General features: G+C 37.5%; 1 protein-coding gene across 2 annotated transcripts in view; it reads right to left on the bottom strand.

Annotated features, from left to right (window-relative positions):
- Positions 1-26,476, bottom strand: part of rngtt.S (RNA guanylyltransferase and 5'-phosphatase) — a 157,255-nt gene that overhangs the window by 128,762 nt on the left and 2,017 nt on the right. For both annotated transcript variants that reach the window (XM_041563968.1, NM_001090763.1), the window contains 7 exon segments: positions 23,638-23,747; positions 21,863-21,966; positions 20,990-21,078; positions 18,448-18,523; positions 14,298-14,541; positions 4,005-4,114; positions 942-1,043 (listed from right to left, as the gene is read on the bottom strand). In XM_041563968.1, the coding sequence (XP_041419902.1) occupies positions 942-1,043; positions 4,005-4,114; positions 14,298-14,541; positions 18,448-18,523; positions 20,990-21,078; positions 21,863-21,966; positions 23,638-23,747 (835 nt within the window).

Here is a 26,476-nt window from a genome sequence, read left to right as displayed (position 1 = left end):
CATTTAACTGATCTGCAGCAGAACAAATTTTAGCTTGCCAACGTTTTAGCCTGTAATATAGTTCCTTAAATTCTGATACTTCTAAAAGCTATTTGGCACCTTAAAAATAATCATGCAAAGGCATCACTCACTACAAAATGAGTAAAGCTGGAAGCTTAAGTTCTAGTAAATTCTGAATGTTTTCATTCTTTTCTGTTTTTGTTGTTATATATATATTTAAAAGTGACAGTTTATATCAAGAACATAAAGTGATTTTAAGCATTTGATTACTAGTGGATAAAAATTGTAAATTCCAAAGCTGGCCATAGACACAAAGATCCGATCGTATGAATCTAGGATTCGGACGATTTTTCGGGCCGTGTGTGGAGAGTCCCTACATTTTTTGTCTGGCGGAGATCGGTCGTTTGGTCGATCGGACAGGTTAGAAAATTTCTGTCAGCTGCCGATAATATTTCTGCATGTATTGGCGATCGTACGATTTTCAGTGGGAGACTGTCACTAGCTTTTGTCGGACATAACTTTCGTAAGATTGCTGTCAGGGGCAGAACATCAGCTGATCTGTTCTTTTCTACTTTATTTGATCTGAATGGTTAATGGCAGATCAGGAGATGGGGAAGTCAGATCGTTCGAGGATTCGTACGATCGGATCTTTGCGTCTATAGACAGCTTAAGTTAGGGGAAAAACAATTGCAGGATACGTCAGAATGTACCGTTCGGTTACTCTTGGTAGTTTAGGTACCCAGTGGTTTCGTTTAGCATATCAGCACAATAATGGCAATGAAGATAAACATCTTCTACTGCTTACTATTTAAATAACACAAATACAACAAGTTAAAAAGGACTTACAATTGTAATTATACTCTAATAAAATAAACCATTATGGTTATGCTACCTCATATTCTAAAACACTGCCACAATTTTCTTTTAAAAGCTTAACTTACCGGGTACCATCTGCTTTCCAGCTTACTTTATATGACTTCTGCTCCATAAATTTGATATTGTTTTTGTCCATAGATACAGGCTGTGTTCCAGGGAACCCAGATCTAAAAGACATTTGTTTTATTAAACCCTTAGAGATGTGTAACAGAAAAGTACATTTCTTAAATCATGCACGAGTCACAATGCTATAATAAAATTTGGTACTACACTTGTGTTTGCTATAAAGACAATTAAAAAATGTAAACATTGCAAGTGAATTTCTTTTTCATAATATGGAGGAACATAAACAAATCTTTATATCCGCATAATTACAACTGGTAGAATTAGTTGCAGTGTAATTTATAAATAAAAACTACACCATAAAAATCATGACAGAATCCCTTTAAAAAAAACCTTCAAAATAACCTGAACATGTCTACTTTAATCTTAAAATAGAAAATAAGTTTCTATTGAAATGCAAATATTTATTTTACCACCAACCCAGCAAATTTCAAAATCTGTTAAAATCAATGATTTTGAAAACTCCAAAAACGTCCACTTTATTGCTACTAATCTGCAACTTGAGTACTTAACGGTAGTTATATACTAAATTGAAAGTAACATTATTCTATAAGTTTCTTATTTTATACAATAATATGTAGAGGTTTATGTTAAAGTTAACATCAATAAAGTTATTGCATCGTACTAGCACAAGCTATACGTGGTAAACTTTATTTAGAGTTTTGGGTATTTTTTTATTCTTACTTATCATCTGAACATAGCACCTATAAATGGAAGGTTGGAACATTATTTTTAATCTGGCTGGAAGGTAGGTTTAAGAGCAGAAAAAACTCAGAAATAAAACTCTATTGAGCCCCTACTACACCAATTACATGCAGTTTCAAGCACTGGTGTCCAGGTACCTGTACCCTGGATTGAGTAGATTGTTTGAAATAAAAAAAAAAACAAATGGTGAGCTTCATTCATCTGGATAAAGTCATAGGGTATAAGCATGAGATGTGTGTATTTGTGAATGTCGTAGGAATGCTTGTAGGAATTAAATTCAATGTTTAATAATAGAATATATTTTCCTTATTACTCTGCCAAAAGATAAAATACTTGCATGAAAACAAGAGAAGATTAAAAGATTTAGATTTGACCAATGTTAAAATTAGGCACTTAAGTAATTCACTACACTGTAGGATTCAATAAGCAATTCTATTAGATAAGTCAAGACTCTTGGGTTGTGGAGAAATAAGAGATACTGTCAGGTTCAGACAGTGATTTAAAATAGGCCATGGCATATCAGGTACAAAGAGGCCCCAACACTCCCACCCTCACATGCCCATTAAATAGGGACTATATATGCATCTTACAGCAACCCTACAGATAGCCAGCCCAGGCTTGGATACTGCCCTCTTTCAGATGTACACAGTTACGCAGTAAAAGCCCACATATACTTAGAATATTGGTCAAACATAGGATGCACCTCCCCATGCACAGAAACAAACTTAGATCTTCCTAGATGACAACAGAGTATACAGTAGATATAAATAATGTTAAAATCATAGAAAAGGTGGATGGGGCAATAAATAACAATGGGAGGAAGGGAGAACAAAAGGGAAGAAATTAGAACAGAAAACGGAAAAAAGCCTATAAGTGAAAAAAAAAAAATGGAATATCTTCACATCATCCCTCCAATAAGGGCAGAGACACACGCTGCTTTGTTTTCCGAAGTCGCCCAAAGTTGCCTCATGAGGAAACTTCGGGCGACTTCGGAAAGCCAAAGTACCATCACACCGGCGATTTACCTTCTAGCCGGCGGGAAGGCAGTTCTAAGAGATTTGTTGCCCAAACAAGAAGCGATTTGTCGCTGGGCGACTAATCTCCTGAAATAGCAGCGTGTGTCTCTGCCCTTAGGCTAGTATCACCTACAGTATAGCTGTTTTAAGGAAGATATTTGTCAGACACAAGCCATACACCTTAAATCAGAACCACAACCACAGCACACAAGCCATCCCAGTCATCCCAACACACATTCACATGTTTAAACTTCTCTACACCTTCCCACTGTCTTTGTCTCTCCCACTTCAACATCATTTTTGTCAATAGAAATGTCACATCATGAGGTTAGTCTCCATCATTTTAAACGTTTAACCGTTCAACTAATGGACCAGCTCTACTAGCATATAAATAAAAAAATAGGTATGCCAGATTTTTCTCCCTTTGATCTCAAACTTCATAAGAAAACAAGAAAAGAACTTTCAGCGCTAACTAAAGTGCACTTGTTTCTGCTTTACTGATTTATCTGTTGGATATTTAGAAAATAGTTAAGAGGCAGTCATCAATAGTCTTTCTGCACATTGTGTATATATAAAAAAGATGTTACATTTGAAGGAAGAATACAGAGGTCCAGAAACCAAAAATATCTATAATCAAAATTCATTTGTGTAAAATCTGTAAACCTGTTTTAAGAGAACTGTTGTGGAGAAGGGTGACAGATGAAAGATGAAGGCTTTAGATAATATTAGACAAGTATATAAATATTCAAATATATTATTCTAAATTGTTCTTGAAAAGCAATTAACTTTTTTTTTATTACACAAGTATGTGCAAGAACTAAAAGGGCTTTCAGAAAATCCAGGATTCGGTTCGGGATTCAGCCAAATCGAATCCTAATTTGCATATGCAAATTAGGGGCAGACAGGGAAATCAAGTGACTTTTTGTCACAAAACAAGGAAGTAAAAAATGTTTTCCCCTTTCCACCCCTAATTTGCACACGCAAATTAAGATTCAGATTCGGTTCAGTATTTGGCCAAATCTTTTGTGAAGGATTTGGGGTTTCGGCCGAATCCAAATAAGTGGTTTCGGTGCAAAAATTACAGTCTCAGATCTAACAAACTACATATTTATATGTAACTCACACCTTTTAAATGACTTCTAATGTAATCAGCTACATATAACGGTGGTCGTTTTCTGAACCAACCAGCTAAAAAGTAAGACAAAGGAGTGTCAGCTATAGAGGCTAATTTCTGCATGTGCAGAAACCATATAAAAGCAAGGCATTTCTCATTTATTTCCTTACCCTCTCCAAGAACAGAACTGCTGACATTTCCGCTGTACCTCACCAAGCTTTGGTTCTGTTGTTATTTGATTAACATGTTTCACTGTCACTCCTTCCAAAAAGATTGCACCCTGAGGAAATAAAAATGTTTATTCACACAAAAAAAAAAGTATTTAATCTGAGACAAACACGAGTAATATTTATACACTGATGCAGAATAAAAACAGGATATAAAACGCATAAAACTCAAATGTGAAAATGAAAGAAAGATAAACGGTAATGGCAAAAGATCAAAGGTTTATGTTGAAAAGGCCTTTAGCATGGATTAAAGGGACAGCAAAGCCTTTGTTTTTAAAATTATTGGATCTATTATCCAGAAAGCTTCACAATATGGTTTAGACCAGGGGTAGGCAACCCGCGGCTCCGGAGCCTCATGCGGCTCTTCATCCTGCTTGCTGTGGCTCAGTCTTGTGGCTTGTGACGTCGTCTATACATGCTTGAGAAAGGGGTCACGCCCCCAAACGTTGCATCCGCAATAAACGAGCAAGGTTATACCTGCTAGTAATACCCATGCTGTGCCGGTGTGTTCTGTGTCTACGTCGTCTATACAGCCCACATCTGCTGGCAGCTTCTTGAGTGCGCGACCGCGGTAAGCTAGCAGTTAGCTTACCGCAGTCGCACACGCAGGAAGCCGCCAGCAGGAGCGAGGGCTGTAAAGATGTCCCAGGGGTGACAGGCAAGACTGAGCCGCAGCAAGAGGATCCCTCATGGACCTTACCGCAGTCACACACTCAAGACAAGAGAGGGAAGATCAGCATGGAGCTTCAGAAACAGAAGTCAAATTAAACACATGAGAACACTAGCATTTAATAGGGCTATTCAGTGTTTAATGTATTTCATAGTAGGCCTACACATACACACTGCACTTCTCTTTGTTTTATTCTGTTGTTGTAACGGTTAAAATTAAAAAAAGGTTAAAACTTTTAAAAGTTTAGTGAGTAAGATGTGTTATGTTTTGCGGCTCCAGACTAATTTTCTTTAGTGGAAGAGGTGGCAAAATGGCTCTTTTGATAGTAAAGGTTGCTGACCCCTGGTTTAGACATTTTCATTGAATCCTAAGTAAGCTAAATTCACATTGATGGCAACAAAATCATATTTTCTGTTTAATATTCAAATTTCATTTAGTAGCTTTAAAGAAACAGTAACACCAACAAATGAAAGTAATTAACATATAATATACTTTTAGCATGCACTGGTAAAAGCTGTGTGTTGGCTTCGGAAAGACTACTATATTTTATATTAAAAAGCTGCTTCAAAGCCAAGGGGGCAGCCATTCAAGCTGGAAAAAAAGAGAAAAAAGGCACAGGTTACGTAACACTTAGCAGATAAAACACAATTGTATTGGACAGGGCTTATCTGTTATCTACTATGTAGTCTGTGCCTTTTTCTTCTTTTTTTCCATCTTAAATGGACAACTACACAGCAACTTCTTTATAAAATCTATAGTAGTATTTCAGAACCAAAAACACCAGTTTTACCAGTGCAGAGCAACAGTACATTATATTTGGATTACTTTGATACACTTTCTATTTTTTGTGTTACTGTTCCTTTAAGGCACAGTGTTCCACATTACAGAAATAAACACCAGGTCCTAAACATTACAAATTGCTGCTACCATTCAACCATTATAGGACAAGAAAAGTGAAGACAGCAGGGGTGCCTGTCAAATCTGGGACCATGCAAAGTACACATATGGGACCCATTATCCAGAATTTTTTGGACCTGGGGCTTTCCGGATAATGGCTCTTTCTGTAATTTGGATCTTCATGCCTTAAGTCTACTAGAAAATCATGTAAACATAAAATAATCCTCACACTAATGCGATGTGTAGCTGATGAGCAGCTGCCTTTTCATTCCCCACCAGTCGGCCATATTACTCCCTGTTCTCTCTTCGGGGGTCCCTGAACAGTAGCTGACAACGGACCTACAAGGAGCTGCCTCTCAACAAACCAGCTTAGTAACCGGCAGCGGCTCCCACCTGAGAAGTACAGTCAGGGTAAGACTCATTTCATATTACACTTAAGAGGTACCTGAGAGTACCCGCAAAGCCCTCTTGCGGACATATATCTAGGCTTATTTGGACTGGAACTATATCACAAGCTCCTGGTTAAGGATCCAACATTTTTTTTAAGTTATGCTGAACTTTGCACTTGTCGCAACCTGTACCGGTCAACATTGTAGGTGTATGGACAACCACAGTTTACATTAATCTGATTAAGTATTTAGATTGTTCTAATTGTATTTCTTATTGTTTCTTATTCCAAGCTACAAATGTATATCGAAGTTATACGTTGACAAGGAGTGCTGCTTAGGCCGCCACGGTAACACGTTTTTTATTTCAGTTATCATTCTGGCATTTGTTTAATCGTACTTCAATGAATCATCTTGGCTACTGGGGTGGCTCTCTTGGAGTCGCATACTATGACTACACAGTGATTGTGCTAATGCTATACAATGTAATCAACGATGGGGATAGTTAAACTGTTGTCCTGGAATGTACGGGGGCTTAACTCCAAGTTTAAGAGAGCTTTAATTCTCAACCATGTTCATAAATTTAAACCTGCTATTGTACTGCTTCAGAAGACCCACTTAACAGGTCAGAAGCTGCTAGCCTTAAAGGAATTGTTCAGTGTAAAAATAAAAACTGGGTAAATAGATAGGCTGTGGAAAATAAAACATGTTTCTAATATAGTTAGTTAGCCAAAAATGTAATGTATAAAGGCTGGAGTGATTTGATGTATAACATGTCAGTCACAACTCTACTTCCTGCTTTTCAGCTCTCTTGGTTTACACTGACTGGTTACCCTGGCTACCAGGCAGTAACCAATCAGAGACTTGAGGGGGGGCCACATGGGTCATTTCTGTTGCTTTTGAATCTGAGCTGAATGCTGAGGGTCAATTAGAACTCACTGAACAGAAATGTACCATGTGGCCCCCCTTCAAGTCACTGACTAACTCAGAGTTATAGAGCTGAAAAGCAGGAAGTTGGATTCTGGCTGTTTTATTAGACATCTGTTCACTTCAGCCTTTATATATCACATATTTGGCTAACTAACTATATTAGAAACATGTTTTATTTTGCACAGCCTATCTATTTACCCAGTTTTTATTTTCACACTGAACTATTCCTTTAAAGAAATTCTGGGTTGGTCATGTGTATCACGCACCGTTTTCATGCTACTCTAGAGGGGTATCGGTCTTGGTCAAGAAGTCACTGACATTTGAATTGCTACAGGTCCACATTGACTTTTATGGCCGTTATGTCATAATACACTGCCTCATTAATAATCAAGCGTTAATTTTAGTAAATGTGTATATTCCGCCTCCGTTCTCTATAGAAGTTTTACACACCCTTTTTCAAAAGATAGCTGCACTCCCTCCTGATCCATTGTGCATGATGGGGGACTTTAACGCCACTACCAATCCTACACTGGATAGAACCTCGGCAATAGATCCAGCAGCCCCACAGCTTGTTAAATGGATGGAGGCAGTGGGCCTTTCTGACGTGTGGAGGGAGAAACACCCCCAGGAAAAGCAATTTTCTTGCTATTCCTCCAGTCACGCATCATTGTCGAGAATAGACCTGGCGTTAGGCTCAGCAGACCTGGCTCCTTTGGTACAAAATATTTCCTATCTCCCTAGGACACACTCTGACCATTCCCCAGTATGGGTGGAGCTTCAATTAGGTTTACCCTCAGGTAGGAAGCTATGGCGCCTCTCCCCGTTATGGCTTACAGACCAAGCAGTAGCGGAGGCCTGTGTGAAAGAATTTGAAGATTATTGGGAAACTAATCAAAATACAGCCTCGCCCTTAGTAGTTTGGGATGCTGCCAAGGCGGTATCTCGGGGTACATTAATTGCCACCATCCATACAACTAGGGAGGCAAAAAAGGCTGAAATCACAGCAGCCGAGAGAGAACGCTGCAGGAGGCGGAACAGACTTATTGTCATTCTAAAACCAAAGAAAATCATGATACACTATCCAGAGCTCAAAGGGAACTAGACCTCCTTGTGTCGGACAACACTAAGAAAAAGCTATTATATACTAGACAACGAGGGTTTGATCTTGGAGACAAAAACAGTAAAACTCTTGCATATATGGCGAAACTAACAGACCCGATTACAGTTATACCTGGGATTAGGAACCACAGGGGGGACCTAGTTACGGAACCATTAGCTATGGCCAATGTGTTTGCAGATTACTTTAAACAGATTTACTCTCCTACACCTAGTAGCCAAGATACCGATACTGACCAGTTCTGGGAAGGCATTGATCTTCCGAGACTCTCACCAGATGAAAGACAACTTCTTGATAACCCGCTAACAATGACTGATATCTCATCTGTGATCTCGGACCTCCCAGCGAATAAAACACCAGGCCCAGATGGCTTACCGGCTGCTTGGTATAGATTACTTAATAATCAAATATCCCCCCGGCTGTTAGATACATTCACCCATGCAACTCAGAAAGGGGAACTTCCCTCCTCGTGCTATGGGGCAATAATAGCTCTGATACTTAAGGAGGGAAAGGACCCATACTCCTGTGAATCCTACAGGCCTATATCACTGATTAATACTGATGCCAAAATACTGGCAAAAATACTGGCTAACAGACTAGTAAAAGTCATTACGTCCATTATACATCCGGACCAAACAGGCTTTATGCCCAATAAAACAACTTCCATTAACCTAAGACGTTTGCACACACACATTCAATTGGCAAGGCAATATCAAAGCACTGGGGTAGTGGCATCATTGGATATAACCAAAGCATTTGACTCGGTCAACTGGTCCTATCTGTGGCAGGTTCTGGAGAAATTTGGTTGTGGTCCCAACTTCATTGCTTGGATCAAACTACTATATAAAAAACCTACTGCTCAAATCCGGGTTAATAATGCCCTATCGGTAGCCTTTGAACTAGGGAAGGGGACCAGACAGGGCTGCCCTTTATCGCCTCTACTATTTGCCTTAGCGATCGAGCCACTGGCGGCAAAGTTGCGGCAGGCACCATTGGTCAAAGGTATCACATTGGGCAATATTGTAGAAAAGGTAGCCTTGTATGCAGATGATGTTTTACTTTTCTTGGAGGATACAGGTTCATCACTCCGGGCTGCATTAAGTATACTTGAGAGTTTTGGAAGGCTTAGCGGCCTTTCGATCAATACAACAAAATCAGTGTTATTTCCCTTAGGAAATACTAATCTAACAGACAGGTCCCTTACTCTCACTCCGGTGACTAGGTTCCGCTACTTAGGCATAATAATCAGTACAGACCCAACAACATATATAGCTGAGAATCTGGACCCGATCTTAGTCAAATTTAAAAACACGACTCCACACTGGGTTACACTTCCCCTGACATTATGGGGTAGAGTTAACCTTTTTAAAATGCTATATCTCCCAAGGTTTCTTTACCCACTCTGGAACGCACCAGTTTACATAACCATCCCATTCTTTAAGAAAGTTAACAGCGAGTTACTTTCATTTATTTGGGCCAACAAAACACCTAGATTATCATGGCTCACACTTACTGCATCTAGGGATAAGGGGGGACTTGCCCTTCCACATTTGCAGAATTATTATTATGCGTCCCAACTATCTTATATCCATAACTGGTTTAACCCAGACGATAGCAACTCATTGACAAATTTGCATGCAACAATCATGGGTTCTCTGGAAGCTATTCGTAATGCCCCTTATAGAAAGGGAGGGGACCGTCCATCATTGCCAGGGGTACTCGTTACTCCTATTAAAGTGTGGACAAAGGTGCAAGCTAAAGGCGCTATCTCTTACCCTAAATTATCAGGGAAAACACCACTGTGGAGAAATTTAAATCTGCCTCATCTGTCACAACTACCGGATTTACATTACTGGCCACTTCTTGGGATCCGACATTTAGAGGACCTATTAGTGGATGGATCCTTCCCCTCCCTGGCACAGTTAAAAGATAAATTTAACCGACAGGACATACAACTATTTCGTTACTTCCAATTAAGACATGCTTTCTATGCCCAATTCCAATCATACCAGCTTTCACCAACGCAGCAGGTGTGGGAGGCCAGACTTTGGGACCCTGCCCCAGCTAAACTGGTATCACAGTTATACAATATAATCCAGGCCTCACAGTCTGTGCCGTTTGACAAAGCCAAAAGGAAATGGTTGGATACGCTTCCCTCATTAGAGGAGGAACAGTGGGAGGAGGCTATAGACAACCTTTACTCCTTTCTAATCTCCCTAAGGGATAAAATTATCCAATTCAAGATGATTCACCAAATATATATCACGCCCCAGAGACTCAAAGTTATGGGTAGACTAGAAGGGGCTACATGTGCTAAGTGCAGTACAGCAGAGGCAGGCTTCCTACACTTAATCTGGGACTATCCCAGGGTACTGTCATATTGGAGGGCGGTAATTCAATATAGTAATGAACATCTGTCTCTCCCTGGAATTTGTACTCCTGAAGTCTGTATTCTAGGTATAATTGACGAAGTGGTGCCCTTACAAAAAACTAGAACCTTACTACGTTCTATAGTGTTTTATGCAAAAAAGCTAATTATTATGAAATGGATGAGTCCTAATGCCCCCACTCTCCAGCAGTGGATTGATTTAATAAATGTCACCCTTCCACTCATCAAGTTAACCTACAATGCTCGGGGAACTCCCGACAAGTTTGGGAAAGTATGGACCCCTTGGTTGGATGTCAACCCCCAGGTATCGTTGTCAGACAGTTAAACTTTGACTGCAAGCTGTGATATATTGAGTTGGTAATGTGTCAATCACTGTGTTATGATATCACTTGTACCCAGTCTTCTCTGCAAATGCCAAGTACGATTATTATTATTATTGTTAATTTTTATTGTTTTTCTTTTATGTTTAAAATGCAAAAATAAAATTCTTTAAAAAAAAAAAAAACTAGAAAAACATAAAATAATCCTGATAGGCTGGCCCTGCTTCCAATAAGGATTAAGAAATCAAGTACAAGGTACTTTTTATCATTACAGAGAAAAGTAAAATCATTGCTTAAAATTTGGATTACTTGGATAAAATGGAATCTATGGGTGAAAGCCTTTCCAGATAACGGATCCCATACCTGTATGCTAAAATGTCAAATTCAGACAGCTGAACATGAAGTAGTGACTCAGATCTATCGCTAACTTTGCTACCAGATTGTGAAGCTTTGAATCTTATGCACATCAGTGGAGAGGGCTCCCCACCCCTTTTATTATGTGTTTTTTTCTTAAATATGTTGAATGATTTGGGTTTTTTTTTTTGTTCTACAGCTCTCAGGCTTGATAGTTAAACTGATAACTTTTAGTATGTTATAGAATGACCAATTCTAAGCAACTTTTCAATCGACATTCTTTATCTTTTATAGTTTTTGAATTATTTTCCTTCCTCTTCTGACTCTTTCCAGCTTTCAAATGGGGGCTCACTGACCCCATCAAAACACAAATGCTCTGTACGGCTACAAATGTATTGTTATTGCTAGTTTTTATTAGTCATCTTTTTATTCAGGCCTCTCCTATCCATATTCCACTCTCTTATTCAAAATCAATGCATGGTTGCTAGGGTAACTTGGACCCCAGCAACCAGATTGCTGAAAGTGCAAACTGAAGACCTGCTGAATACAAAGCCAAATAACTCAAAAACTACAAATAATAAAAACTTAAAACCGATTGCAAATGGGCTTAGAATATTGCTCTTTACGTCATTCTAAACATTAACAAAAGTGAACACAACCTTTAAAGATAATAAATACTTGGTGGTCTAATATACTCAATACCTCTGGGTTAAAGAAAAGCAGAGTAACGAGAGAAGTGCTACTTTACAGTCTATAACACTGCAATGGTCAACTGGTACACCAGCACACTCCTTAAGCAAATAATGTAATAAATGGGCTTAAGTTTGCTACTTGTGTAACAAATAGCAACCAATCAGCAGATTGCATTTACTAGTCAGTGTCCGAATGCTTGGGTTGCTATGAGCAAACCAAAGACTTTTCATTACATTACCCAATAAAAGCCTTCAGTTTTCAAAAAACTAAAAGGTGTACAGATAAAGATCTTTCTCTTTGCTAATTTTGGTTTAGAGAACCTAGAGGACTTAAATCATATTCTCATGGCCTTAAGGTTGACATATCAGGGAAAGAGCCACTCATTTTGCCAGCTTTACATCTGCTAGGTAAGGAAGCCCCCTTATAAGATATATTGGATCTAACTATCAACAACTATCTGACACACAAATGCTACATAAAGAGCTGAGAGAGTGATAGTGAACATAAACTTGATTATATTAGAAACAATGCAGAATTTTTCATTGATTGTATTTACAAAGTTTCTTATTTATTTCATTATGCTGAAGCTTACATTAAATTTTCATTTTCGTGATAGTTCCCCTTTAAGGACACAAACCTACAAGGAAAGAACTCAAAAAGAAACTAAATGTACATTACCTTAAGGCCCCAATTCAATGTATTCAAAACACAATTAACATTTAATATTCTTTTACAGCAATCAAGAATAAGACTGGTTGTAATAACCTACAGTGACATTTAAGAAATGGAAGGGCAGGAGGAAATTACTTGGTATGCCATGGCCTTCACGGGAATCAATGATATTAAACTCAAGTTGACAGTTGTTATATCTCTTCAGAATTGTTTCAGTATTTCTTTTCCAAAACAGAAACTATGGAAGCAGTTAGTATAATTGCATAAAGAAATGACATGAAACAAGACATTGCAGCATTGTATATCATGTTCTTCTTTATGACAGCACAATGGCTCTAATAAAAGCAAAATTGAATTTATGTTATTTAGCACTGTAAGGTTTTACTATTACAAGCCCACTTCCAAAAAAGTTGGGACACTGTGTAAAATGTAAATAAAAACAGAATGGGTTGATTTGCAAATCATTTAAAATCTATTTGTTATTGCATATACAGGTACAGGTATGGGACCAGTTATCCAGAATGCTCGGATAACAGATCTTTTCGCAATTTGGATCTTCATACCTTAAGTCTACTAGAAAATCGTGTAAACATTAAATAAACCCAATAAGCTGGTTTTGCTTTGAATAAGAATTAATTATATCTTAGTTTGGATTACGTAGAAGGTACGGTTTTATTACTAGAAAGAATAAAATTTAAATAAATTCTGATTATTTGGAATTATTTGAATTGGTCCAACTGCGCATTCAACGCTTCGCCGGTCTCCGTATTAGCTTAGTGAAGACCCGGAAGATGGCTGTGTGAAACTCCAATGCCTGAATCTGCGCCTAGGGGTAAGTAAAAAGTTAGGGGCATTTCCCCAGGGCAGCAGTTAGACTGGGGGGAGGAGGGAGGGGGGTCTATGTGGGGTAGGGGGTAGGGTTTTGTTGCTAAAAGGTTGACCTCTCCTTTAATTGGAAACAGCACCTTATTTCAAAAACATTTCTCAGGATTCTTTGAATCTTTAAGTTATTATATAATCTATAAATTATGTACTGTAGTTGAGGAAATCCACAAATTCTTTGCAATTTGACATAGAGGAACTGTATTGTTAAACTGTTGCAATATTTCCCACATAGTGATTCACAGATTTCTTCCTGACCACCAATCCCAATGTGCAATCAGACCATTCCATGGGTCGACTTTGTGCTACAGGCTTGCAGCATGTAGTCAATACACTCACCCAAGGAGTGAATTTAAATTCAAACTTTAGTCCATCATTATTAAACAGGAATACATATGATCAAATTGAATACCTCTTACTAATCAGGAAATGAAACTTGAATTTTAAACATTTATTTGAGTGAACTCCCTAGACTGGAGGAATGTGTTTCTTTCCAAGACTAGGGAGCTTGAAAGAAGTTGCTATAATAAATATGGATGTCATTTATGTCCAAAAATGCTTCTACTGCACACCATTTTAAGCAATATAAAAAAAAGAGGTATTTAGAAAGGCTTTTTTTTGTAGACCTGTACCTTCAATTAAGCTATTTAGAGCAGTATGAAAAACCACAAGTTCCCTATGAGATTATGGCAGTGGAAGCTCTCAATATTTTTGGCATGTCTAAATAAAATATCTGGAATGTTACTGAAATAATATTTAGCTTGAGCCCTGATACATAGACTTGTGAGGCTTTTTGAGGCTCTTTCACCACTGTCAATGTTTTGTCGCCTTTTTTCACTTTTGTAATCCTAATAAATACACAGATATGCCAGGGAGGCAAAATTGAACATAAATGAATATCTGGAGTGATTTATGAGAAACATTACCAATTTTAAACGTTCCTTTTTTCTTCTGTTATAAGTGGCTCCTGACGACCCTGCCTCTGCTTCCTGAAATACATTGTTTCCCTCATCGTCTACATCTTCTTCCTCAAAGCACCAATCTGGGAGTTCAGGAGGTTTAGGTGCATCTTCAATGTCGCCGTAACGACGGAACAACTCCTTGAGGTAATCTGCTTTATAAATACCTGGAGGCCTGGCCTGTGCAAATGTGGCTACTGCAGCCTCAATGCTATGAAGAAAACAGAGAATTCACAGAATTATTTCAATAAAAAAGTTTTTTTTTTTTTTTTTTATAGAGAATTTACAATCAGTATTTATTTATTTGTAGTATTGAGATTTGAATTGCTGTTCAGCTACCATAGCCAAAATTAATGAGAAAACAGAGCAGGGATGCATACGGTGGGTCCAGGGCAGAGATGATATTTGTGGCTGTACTGTGGCACTTTCTAAGCTTCATGAAATGTATTTTTTAACTTTAGTATTCTATTGGAACAATGTCATAGAACACTTCCAGCTGTTGAGAATACAGGGTCTGCATACCTCCTAACATTGGAAAAATAGAAAGATGGACAAAAACTTTTGCTGCGTGTAGCATGGAGAAGTTTTTGACAACTACCATTTTATGGTCACACCTCCTAATTACCATGTCCATTTCACAAAAGTTGGCAGATTATGAACGTTTTAACATACTTCTGGGAGTTTTAGGGCATGTTTATGTGTTATAACAGTTTTGCTAATGAAGGTCAAATTGCCCATTAAGTTCTGAGTCTCAACTTCCCCAAGAGACTTGTTAATCTTAATTGTTACAAATGTATCCAGTTGCAGCTGCCGAGTGTTCTGGGCTCTCTGCCAAAAAGCCTTAATTTAATTACGTTTCAGAAATGTTGATCTCCTACACCAACGCCAGAAAAATATACAAAGTGAAACTTGGGACTTATAACAATAATAATAAAAAGCCAATACTGTGGCCTGAGTTGTCAAAATGTTGACTGGGACAGAAAAAGGGACTGTCCCACAGAAAGCGGGACGTTTGGGAAGTATGGGTCTGACACTTTTCGACCCACAGTGGTCCCAATAACTTTGTGGGCCCTGCGAAAATACATCTTAATTAAAATGGCCCTGAAACAGAGGTTGAATAATATGTATCATTGTTATTCAATTTTAATTATTTATGGTGACTTATGTTTCTGTTAAGACGCACTGAATCCCTAATTTTTAGATACAGCCAAAACAAATTGTAACTGGCATAGTAAAATTGGAAACAATAATGTAAACTACTTAATGAGTGAACAACAATTGTTGAGTTCAGGTGTCAAACAATTGCTCAATTTTGATTCAGCTCAACACTTAGAATCTAAATCCTGCAAAAACAGGACCCTAGTTGGCAGGCTAAATGGGACAAACTAAAAAAAAAAAGCAAAGGTGTGGTTAACGGGCTTGTTGATCAAAAACCGAATCTGTAAGGTTTGAGAATTCAAATTTAACAATTGAAAAAACTCGAATGTCTGTTTATTTAATAAAAATATCAGAAAACAATACCTTGATTGAATACAATTGTGAATCATTAATTTTGAGCGTTTATAAACTCTTAGAAAAGATTTGAAAATGTCCATTTAGAAAAAGCTTGAATTCTGCCTAGGAAAACTCCCATTGACTTCTACACAAAATCACAAGATTTAAGATGCCAAAGTTTTACATTTAGCTGTTGCCAGCTTTCAGATGGGGATCTAAAAAAACAATTGCTGTGCAAGGCTATAAATGTATTTCTATTGCTACTTTTTATTACTAATCTTTCAATTCAGTGACTTTTCTATTAATAATCCAGACTCAAATCAGTGCCTTGCTGCTATGGTAATTTGGATACTAGCAACCAGATTAATGAACTTCGAAAGGATAGCTGCTGAATAAAAAGCTGAATAAATAAAATAAAAAATTAAAACCAATTGCAAATTGTCTCAAAATATTATTCACTGCATCATGCAAAGTTATTTACTAATACTCGACTTTTACTCATTTTTTTTAAAAAAAATTCTACCAAATCCACTTAATTTACCAATAAAACGCCACGAAAAAAATTGCTGCAACAAAATTGAGCGTCAATTGGAAATGTGAGACTTTTTCAAATTGTTAAAGGAGAACTAAAGCTTAAATAAAGAAGTAGGTTAGAAATGTTGTACATTTATGTTTTGGGCTTCTGTATCAGCCCAAGGCAACCAGGGAAGATCTCTGCCTCCAAATATGTCCCAGTAGCTCTCCATTTCTGCCGATTCACTGCACATGCTCTATGCTGTGGTCACTTACTGAGCTCAGGGACCGACACAATATACAGTACACATAGAATATAAATGTCACAATATAAGGCTGATTAGTAATTAATACATATAATTACTACATGACAGCACAGAAACCAGTGCATTTAGCATCAGAATTTAATAATAACCAGCCTTGTAGCATCAGCTTATATTATGAGCCAACCTCATTTTCAGAGCACACAAAACTAGGGTTAGGCAGAAAATGCACCTGCCAAGGGAGAAACAATAGGGGGGGGGCACTGGACAGGTAGCTGTTAAAGGGTATTCTTCCTACCCCTAGCCCATGTTCGCTCCCCTCTGCTGCTCTCCCCCTCTTTCGCTCTCCCTTCCTAAGCCTATTGCACTTTTCTGCCAATGACCCCTCTGTTACGGCGTGGGGGGAAGTGGGTGGTGGCCTGCCGGGTTGCCCAGGATGCCTGGTTAGGTTGGCTGGACCCTGCATGTGAGTGTCACAGACACTTTCAAAGATGGTGACCCCCTTTGACAAGTTTGAAACCCTGGATCATTGCTGCTATTGAGAAGCTAGTGCAATACATTCAGTATTTAAAATTTAATTTTTAGCCACAGTTTTAGGGTTTAGTTCTCCTTTAAAAGGGACCATCTGCCAGTGACTTCTAAATGATTTTTAGCTGGAGTATTTTTGGATTTACATTTTTATCAGCTTCAGAGCATAATAAATCTTTTTTCCTCTCAAAATTAGCGTTTTTTCCCCTTTAAAAGCTTGACAAGAAAAATTCAAGGTTAAATAAATAAGCCACTAAAACTTTATTTAAAGGCGAACAACCCTTCTAAACTGGTTTACTTAATTTTTCCTTGTTTCAGAAATCGTTAGCAACATCTACCAACAGCTTTTGACAATGCAGGTATGGGATGCCTTATCTGGAATTTCTTAATTATGGGAAAGCCATACATCATAGAGCTGATTTTAAGAAAATAATTCTAATTATTAAAGCAATTTCCCTTTTCTCTGTAATAATAAAACAGTACCTTGTACTTGATGGTAACTAAGTTGCATGAATTCATAATGGTGGCAAAACAATCTTATTGGGCTTATTTAATATTTAAATGCTGTTTTAGCAAACATAGTTATGTACTAAAAGGCACTAAGGTTGCCAGGAAGCTATAATTTATAAATTACAGCTGTTGTGCAGCAATAGGGGCAGTCAGTAAAGTGAAATAGGGCAAAAAGTAAAATGTTACAAGTAAACTGAATGGTTTTTTTTGTAATTTGTTTTTTTATACAAAGTTCTTTTTATAAGATTTTTCTAATATGCACTTACTAGTACCGGTAAAAAAAAAGAAAAAAAAAAAAGTGGCAACATATAAATAAAGTAGATGTGACAACCCAAGGATTTTTTAGGTGTACATAATAAAAAAAAATAAAAGTGTGACTGAAGGGCAACTAAAGTCTGAGACTAATAACTCTCGCTGATGCCCCTCATGGTTGTCCCATGACAAGGTTCCTCACAGGAGCAAAGTATTGGTGTCTTTCTGTGCAGGGTTTCTGATGTGTATTACACCAGCATATCTGTTGTTCTGGGTCTCACACTGTGTGCCCTTAAATCCCTAAAACTGCCACAGGTAAAAAGATGTGGGTGGGGGAATAGTGGGCTAATGTAGGAGTAGCATAGGACAGGTGCATGTGGAGAGAAGCAAAATGGCACTAAATTAAGGCTGCTTTAGCATGCCCATGTACTGTATTCCTAAAGTAAATGTGTCAGAAGTCTAAAAACCTTACTACACACGCTTGGAGGCTGCAGAGCATCACTGGTAAATGCAGCAGATGAAACTGTAAAAATGCAACTTCAGGCTAAAAAAATTACCTCCAATCCATTTTCTCAACTAAAAAGGCACAGATGAGGAAACCAGTACGGTTGAAGCCATGAGTACAGTGGACACCTAAAGGAAAACACAATGTTGAAAACATTAAGAAATGCAAGTTTAATTATAACAGCTAAATATTGTGTTCCCTCTATCACTTATATTCATTGTCTAACATAGAAATTCAAGACTTCGCAATGAAAGTAGCAGAAATGTATAAAGACAGCAAACATGAGCAAAATAATTCAATCAACATTTATCTTCAGTTTATGTATTGATGCAGAGTGCCATCTAGTGGTTTAAGTCTTCTTCCACAATTCCATAAGTGAAGGATTTTTGTTTTAGATAATGTTTTGTATAGTATGAGGCATGTGAATACCTTATGTTACAAAAGTGAATTTACAGTAACTCATGCTTTATTTCTTGACCCAAATGAATAAACACTGATTTCCTTATTATCAGCTGTCCATTAGAGAAAATGACTCTAGTTAAAGAGCTTCTATCTAAAGGGTTTGTGCAATGTTCAGTCTGTTGATGGCACATTCTGCATACATTAATTGGATCTTTAGTCTGTCTCATTTTGCGATAGCAAACTTCAAGTGAAGCAATGAACATTTGCATCCAGCGTGTAGCATCACATACTGTAAATCATCCAGCATGAAATTAAATGCTAGAGTAATACGAAAGCTTTATTTGCACAAGTTAATAGTGCTGCACTGATCGTGACATTTAAAGCGAAAAGCTAGCATTATATTTCTTATTAATACTATGGCTATGTTTTGGAAATACAAAAATGCAATGTGCAGATGGGGCACACCTCAGAAAGAAGTTATTGTTGGTGTTACTATAGCATTATGGAAGTGACAGAGGAAACTAGATAGATTATATCATTTTGAATATACTGATGCGGTGGGGGCAAATGGTCCAGTACATTAGATCAGTCATCATATTTTGGATAAAGGCATCAAGGTTGAGAGGAATAAGCTGGTTCAGGTCTGCATATATATATTGATGCCTAAATATTTAAATGAGCTGGTCCATTTCAATGGCTTGTTTTGCGGGATTTTTCTGAGGTGGCAGTGTGTTTGACTTAAACTGCACTGCTGATGCATGTCACTAGTCTTGATTTAGTGCACATGCTACAAAGTGCCAAATAGCAAGTACCTTTGTAAAAATCCCACCGGTCCAGGGTAGTGTATGGGAGGACAAATTAAATTTTTCTTCCTGGTTTCCATTTATCTGCAGTAGGTCGACCTTGCCACATGTGCAGACCCAAACGTTTATTTTCAGCCCAGGAAATGGGTAAGCTATTACAGTTACTGGGGAGTGCGAAACAAATCGACCTTACCTTTCCTTTTCTTTTCAAGGGGTAGTTCTCCTTTGAGTTTAAATTTAGTATGTTACAGAATTGCTAATTCTAAGCAATGTATCAACTGACCATTTTTTCTATTTTTTTTATAGTTTAGTTTTTTGCCTTCTTCTTCTGACCCTTTCCAGCTTTCAGATGGGGGACATTGACACACATCTAAAAAAAACAAATTCTACGTACCGTAAGCCTACACATTTTATTAATACTTTTTATGACTAAACTTTCTATTAAGGCCCTTTCCTATTTATAGTCCAGTCTCTTATTCAAATCAATGCATGGTTGCCAGGGTAATTTGGACCCTAGCAGGCAGATTGCTGAAATTGCAAAATTTAAAACTGCCAAATTAAAAGCTAAATAACTCAAAAAACACAAATAATAAAAACAAATTGCAAATTGTCTCAGAATATCATGCTCTACATTATACTAAAACTTATTTTAAAGGCGATCAACCCTATTAACTAAGGTAAAATATACCTTGGTAGACAAGTTTACCTTCATGGGCTAAGCACTTTTATTCTGCAATCTTAAAACAAAATTTAAAAAAAAAATGTCAAGCTTGTAACAAGCTTTTTAGTAAGAGGTTTTACTGCAGGTCATTAAGTTTAAAAGTACATGGGGAATTCTGTCTTGACAAATTTGGTCAGAGAAAGACACTGAAAAAAATTTCACAGTAATTACCATCCCTATGGTAAGGTTACTACATCATTTGAAAAATCTGTGGTACTGATTATAAATGCAAGAAGTAAAGTTGAACTGTATTAGCCTGGAGCAACCCCACACTGAATTCAATTTGAATCAACCAGCATAAATGTTAATGGCAAAACAATGTCATTATTTCGTGTCAGTATTTACAGTAGATTTCAGGCACAATAGTTTAAATAAAAGGCAATCATACAGGAGCTGATCAGTATCAAACTGATCGGGCCTTGGGCATGTAAGGCTATTGGCGCAAACAGTGGTTAATGAGCTTTAATCCACTTGTGCCGAAATTTGCTCAGTGTGTCTGAAGCCAGAAGAAGGAGCAGATGGAAGCGCATCAGCTTTTCTCCATCTGCAGGCATGAAAAAGCCTATAATTTGCCCTTTGTGCCACTAGCCTTACAGTGTCAAACATCAACCCAACTTCAGTGTACTGTACCTACAAATTAGCAATTGTAAATTAGCAAATGTACATACCTATGAGTTCAGTAGGATTTCTGTCAATAAAATGATCACAAAGACGAAGAAACGTGTCTGTATTTTCCTGTGACGGACATTCACCATGACTGTAAGATAAGTAGACACTGTTTTATATCTACAATCAAGGCCTTTTACTAACACAGGCACATTTTCACATGCAGCTATCCACAGAACCAATTCGATTTTGCTTTTATTGTTTAATCTTCAGCTGGATGATTTACAGTTCGGCCCATAAATCTTTGGACAGAGACAACTTTTTTCTAATTTTGGTTCTGTACATTACCCCAATGAATTTTAAATGAAACATCTCAGATGCAAAACTGCAGACTTTCAGCTTTAATTCAGTGGGTTGAACAAAAAGATTGCACAAAAATGTGAGGAACTAAAGTCTTTTTTTAACACAATCACTTCATTTCAGGGTCTCACAAGACTTTTACGCATGACTGTCAAAGTGTTAAAAGTGTTTACAAAATATGCATTTTATTGCTTCAAAAGTTGAACATGTATGCATCAAGATTTATGTTTATTTTATCCTATAGATTTCCAGTATTCGAGAAGGTAATGTTTTAAAATGAATAAATGAATAAATGAATAGAGGCATAGACAAAAATCCTCTTTCCAAACAAAGGCAATGTAAGTAAAACAAAACTTGGAATGCTAGAACATTAGGAATACTATAGAATATATTTATTGCTCAGTAATTTGTCGACCTTTGATAAAGTGCACAGGTCAGGATATTAATATGCACAAAATGCCAGAGAAAACATTCTCTTTAATTGCTAATTTCTAAGTATGTCACAAGTGATGAGCAAAATTTTACTGCAGGTTTCACCAATAAATTCTTTGTAATGATTAAAACATGGAACTTACCCTTTGCATTGAAGTTTGATGTACTTGATACCTTCTTTTTCAATATCATTTCGATCATAGAATCTAGTTGTGTTGGTCAGATCTACTAACAGCCCCATTTTAACCTGTGAAAATTAAAGAGATTCTGTCAGCATTCTGTCAGTTCTTAGTTTTAAATTAATTAATTAATTAATTAATAATTCACTTATGTAAAACTTCGTTCCTAACCCAACAAGTGTATTTTTTTAGTTGTAATATTGGTGTGTAGGCAGCCATCTCAGGTCATTTTGCCTGGTCATGTGCTTTCAGAAAGAGCCAGTACTGCACTATGGAACTGCTTTCTGACAGGCTGTTGTTTCTTACTCAATGTAACTAAAGAACATGGATTTTTACAATTGAGTATTGTTCTTATATCTACCTGAGAGTTCTTATCTGGTTATTTCCGATTGTTCTGCGGATGGGCTGCTGGGGAGGGGGTGATATCACTCCAACTTGCATTACAGTAGTAAAGAGTGACTGAAGTTTATGGGGAACTGATAATATGTGTATCCCCCATGTCAGATTTCAAAATGAAATACAAAAAAAATCAGTTTGCTTTTTTGAAAGATGGATTTCAGTGCAGAAGTCTGTAGCACTATAAATCGATGCATTTAAATAAAAAAAAACACATTTCCTTATGATAGTATCCCTTTTAAGATAGATTAGCTTAATAGTATGATATACACATTTTATCAGTTGTTGGTGCTTTGCTTATTCACCACAAGTAAAATATATAAAAGGAGAAATAGGGTCAGTCACTCAATGTGCCAAGCCATGATTAACACTTGCAATTATACTGCAGAGGCTAAATGCCAGTTAAGTGGCGTCCGTACCTATCCTATCTGGTGACCTTACTAAGCAGTTTTCTACAGACTTGACTGCTTTGGTTAATTTGGATAACTCCTTGCGGGTGCTGGTGGCAGAAGACAAGGAATGAGCTGTGCATATACTGAACATGTATTTACCAACCTCTTCCTGCAAAATTTCAACAAACATGTAGACTATACTGCCATATCGAATTATTTCACTGTTTTTAACAAAACAAACTTAAAGGGATTCTGTCATGATTTTTATGATGTTGTTTTTATTTCTAAATTACACTGTTTACACTGCAAATAATTTTACCATACCAAAACTCTACCATATAAAAAGTCATTCCTGAACCAGCAAGTGTATTTTTTTAGTTGTAATATTGGTGTGTAGGCAGCCATCTCAGGTAATTTTGCCTGACCATGTGCTTTCAGAAAGAGCCAGCACTTTAGGATTGAACTGCTTTCTGGCAGGCTGTTGTTTCTCCCTCTCAATGTAACTGAATGTGTCGCAGTGGGACTTGGATTTTACTATTGAGTGCTAGTCTTAGATCTACCAGGCAGGTGTTATCCTGGGGGGGTGTAGGAAAGGGGGTGATATCACTCCAACTTGCAGTACAGCAGTAAAGAGTGACTGAAGTTTACCAAAGCACATCTCACATGACTGGGGCAGCTGGGAAACTGACAATATGTCTAGCCCCATGCCAGATTTCAAACTTAAATATTAAAAAATCTGTTTGCTCTTTTGAAATACGTATTTCGGTGCAGAATTCTGCTGGAGCAGCACTATTAACTGATGGGTTTTGGAAAAAAAAAAAAAAAAAATTCCCATGACAGGATCCCTTTAAGGGCAATACTTGAAATGCCAACGGTAACTAAATAGTCTGTAAATTGTCGCTCAATCTATACATGAACTGGAGACAGGCAGAAATGTTCTGCCCTACTAACCTTAAGGCTTTTCAAGTAGTTGGACAGCATGCTGGGATGGAAACGATTCTCCTCAGGAACCTGATCATCATATTTTGGTCCCAACATAGTCTTCAGAGGTAAAAATTTTGCTGTGGGGGGACAAAGCTGTGACTGAGTACACATTTTTAACCACATGCACATATTAGCTGCAAGATATTCACATAATATGTAAGAGTATAATATAACATATAACACATTAGGGACAGGACTTGAATGTTTGAAGTCATAACATACCCATTAGTGTAAGTATTAAACCATACATTAACCTGTAAAAACACTTTGGCACTGGACTAGAACACAGAAATGGGAGCTGTTACAGCAGTGAAAATAAGTATTGAACACTTCAATGTTTATCTCAGTAAACATATATCTAATGGGGCTACTGACATTAAATTTACACCAGATGTAATAAGTCCATAAATAAAGTTATGTGTAGTAAAGTGGAAAGACACAGGGAATTCGTATTGAACACCCATTGAAATCTGTCCGTATTTAGAAAGCAATTCTACCCCTTATCAGTGCAAATTAATATCGGCTGATTTTGTCCTAATTGATGGCATAAAAAGGTTTCTCATTACCAAGATAATTACCAGGTAAAGTTGCTGTACTGTGTTAGCCCAGTACAAATGTTACAGGGCAACCCTTTTGAAATAAAAAAAATAAAAGTGGTATCACCTTTATACCATTTTTTTTTTTTTATTTCAAAAGGGTTGCCTTGTGACATCATTACCAAGATATCACACAAGCATCTCATGATGGGTAAAAGCAAAGGGCTCTCTCAAGACCAAAGCAAACTTATTGTTGCAAAACATACTGATGACGTTGGTTGCAGATTATTTCTAACATGATTTAATGTTTTAAGGGCCAATCCAACATCTGCGCTGTTTAGCTGCACTCAGGATGAGACTGTGCCTGTCAGTGCAGCTCAACCCCAAAGTGTACAGGAGCAACCCCTCTTCTCTCCTCCTGCCTTAAAAACATAGGATTGTATGCTTTGCGTGCTCTTGCCCTTAAGTAATTCTCCCCATAGACGCAAAGATTTCTCTTGCCGAACGACCAATTTTAGCGAAGTCCGACCAATCTTCCGAAATTATCGTGCGGTTAGTGGGATTCGAACGATCGAACATCTTACGATTTTTCGGTCGACATCTGTCAACCTGACAATCTTTGTTGGTCCCAGTGCAATCTATCTATGTTTGCAGGGACAAGCAGGCAGCTACCCTGGTTTTCCTTGCAAATTCGTCTTTTTAGTTGATGGACAATTCGTACAATGGTACCAAGATAATCGTGGTCTCACAATGACAATCGGATCTTTTAAAAATCTCAACATCTATAGCCAGCTTAAAGGTGGCCATAGACGCACAGATAATATCGTACGAAATGAATTTTCGTCCGATATTCGTTGCGTGTATGGTGGAAAAAGAGCTGACCGATATCGGCAGAGGACTTGGATATCTGTCGGCTCAACGATCGGGCTGGACAGAAAATTTTGATTGGGTGCCTTTGAAGGGACCCAAACATCGGCCATTGGTTAGTGCTGAATCGTCAGATACAGGTAGAATTCTATTGTTACGTCTATGGCCACTTTAAGAGTCACATTGCATAGTGCAAGCACAAGTTGCACAGATTTATTCATGTTTTACATTTTAGAGCACTTTTTATTTCATGAACTCTATTGGTTTTATAATGGTAAATGTAATGACCTATTTTTAAAAACAGATACATTTGTGAATAATAAGTGGAAGTGGAGGAACACCATTTAGGTGTTAGCTAAATTGTATCTGTTATATTAGCCCCTTACCCTTACTATGTTGAGAGAATCAAAACAATTGTTTTACTCTCTTTTAAGGATAAGGAAAGGTTATCATTGGGGGTACCAAATGTTAGGCAGCCCCGTGATTATAATCACTTACCCGACACCCTGGGCCGAGGCTACCGTTAGCAGAAAACTGCACCAGCCCAGAGTCGTTCTCAGCAATCGCCACAAAGCGATCTGCAGTTTCTTTGTTCTCCAGTGGCCGCCTAGCCAGCCCATGTCTAGTACAGTGAAAAAGCTGGCTTTTTGCTTATAATTCAGCTTGTCCCTCTATGGCACATGTGAACCCACCCCAAAGAAGGAATAAGCAGGAAGAAGATTGCTCTGTGGTGCTCACTGAGAAGTTATTTTTACTTGAGCTTTCACTCCTATGAATTGTACTTAATTAAACCAACAACTTAGGTTATACATTTCTACGAGTTCACTTTATATATTTAAAGATTCCAGATTTAGTTTCTATAATGTTAATAACACAAGTAACACTAATGCAGTCTGGTGGTTTGTCTAGAACCCTAGAAGCTTTAGTTACAGATGCAGTAAACGGTCTACTGAAGCTTTGCTGCTCAGATCTGGTGCTCTGTTACAGGAGAGTTAGAGCTGAACAGAAAACTTAAAGGAGAAGTAATAACAAAAAAGTAAACGGTTTTAAAGTGATGAAAATATAGTGTACTGTTGTGTTAAACTGCTAAAACTGGTGTGTTTCTTCAGTAACACAATTATAGTTTATATAAACAAACAGCTGTGTAGCCATGGAGGCAGCCATTCAAAGCTGAAAAAGGAGCAACAAAGGCACATGTTACACAGCAGATAACAGATAAGCCCTGTAGTATACTGTAGTATACAATGGCATTTCTCAGAACGAATCTGTTATCTATTATGTACCCTGTGCTTGAATGGCTGCCCCCATGGCTACACAGCAGCTTGTTTATATAAACTATAATTGTTTTTCTGTAAAAACGCACCAATTTTACCAGTGCAGTCATTCCATTTACAGGACAAAGA

Source organism: Xenopus laevis, chromosome 5S, assembly GCF_017654675.1.
Source record: "Xenopus laevis strain J_2021 chromosome 5S, Xenopus_laevis_v10.1, whole genome shotgun sequence".
In the NCBI taxonomy this organism is placed as follows: Eukaryota; Metazoa; Chordata; class Amphibia; order Anura; family Pipidae; genus Xenopus; species Xenopus laevis.
Note: the sequence above shows the minus strand (reverse complement) of the source record. Positions and strands in the feature narration are given on the sequence as shown.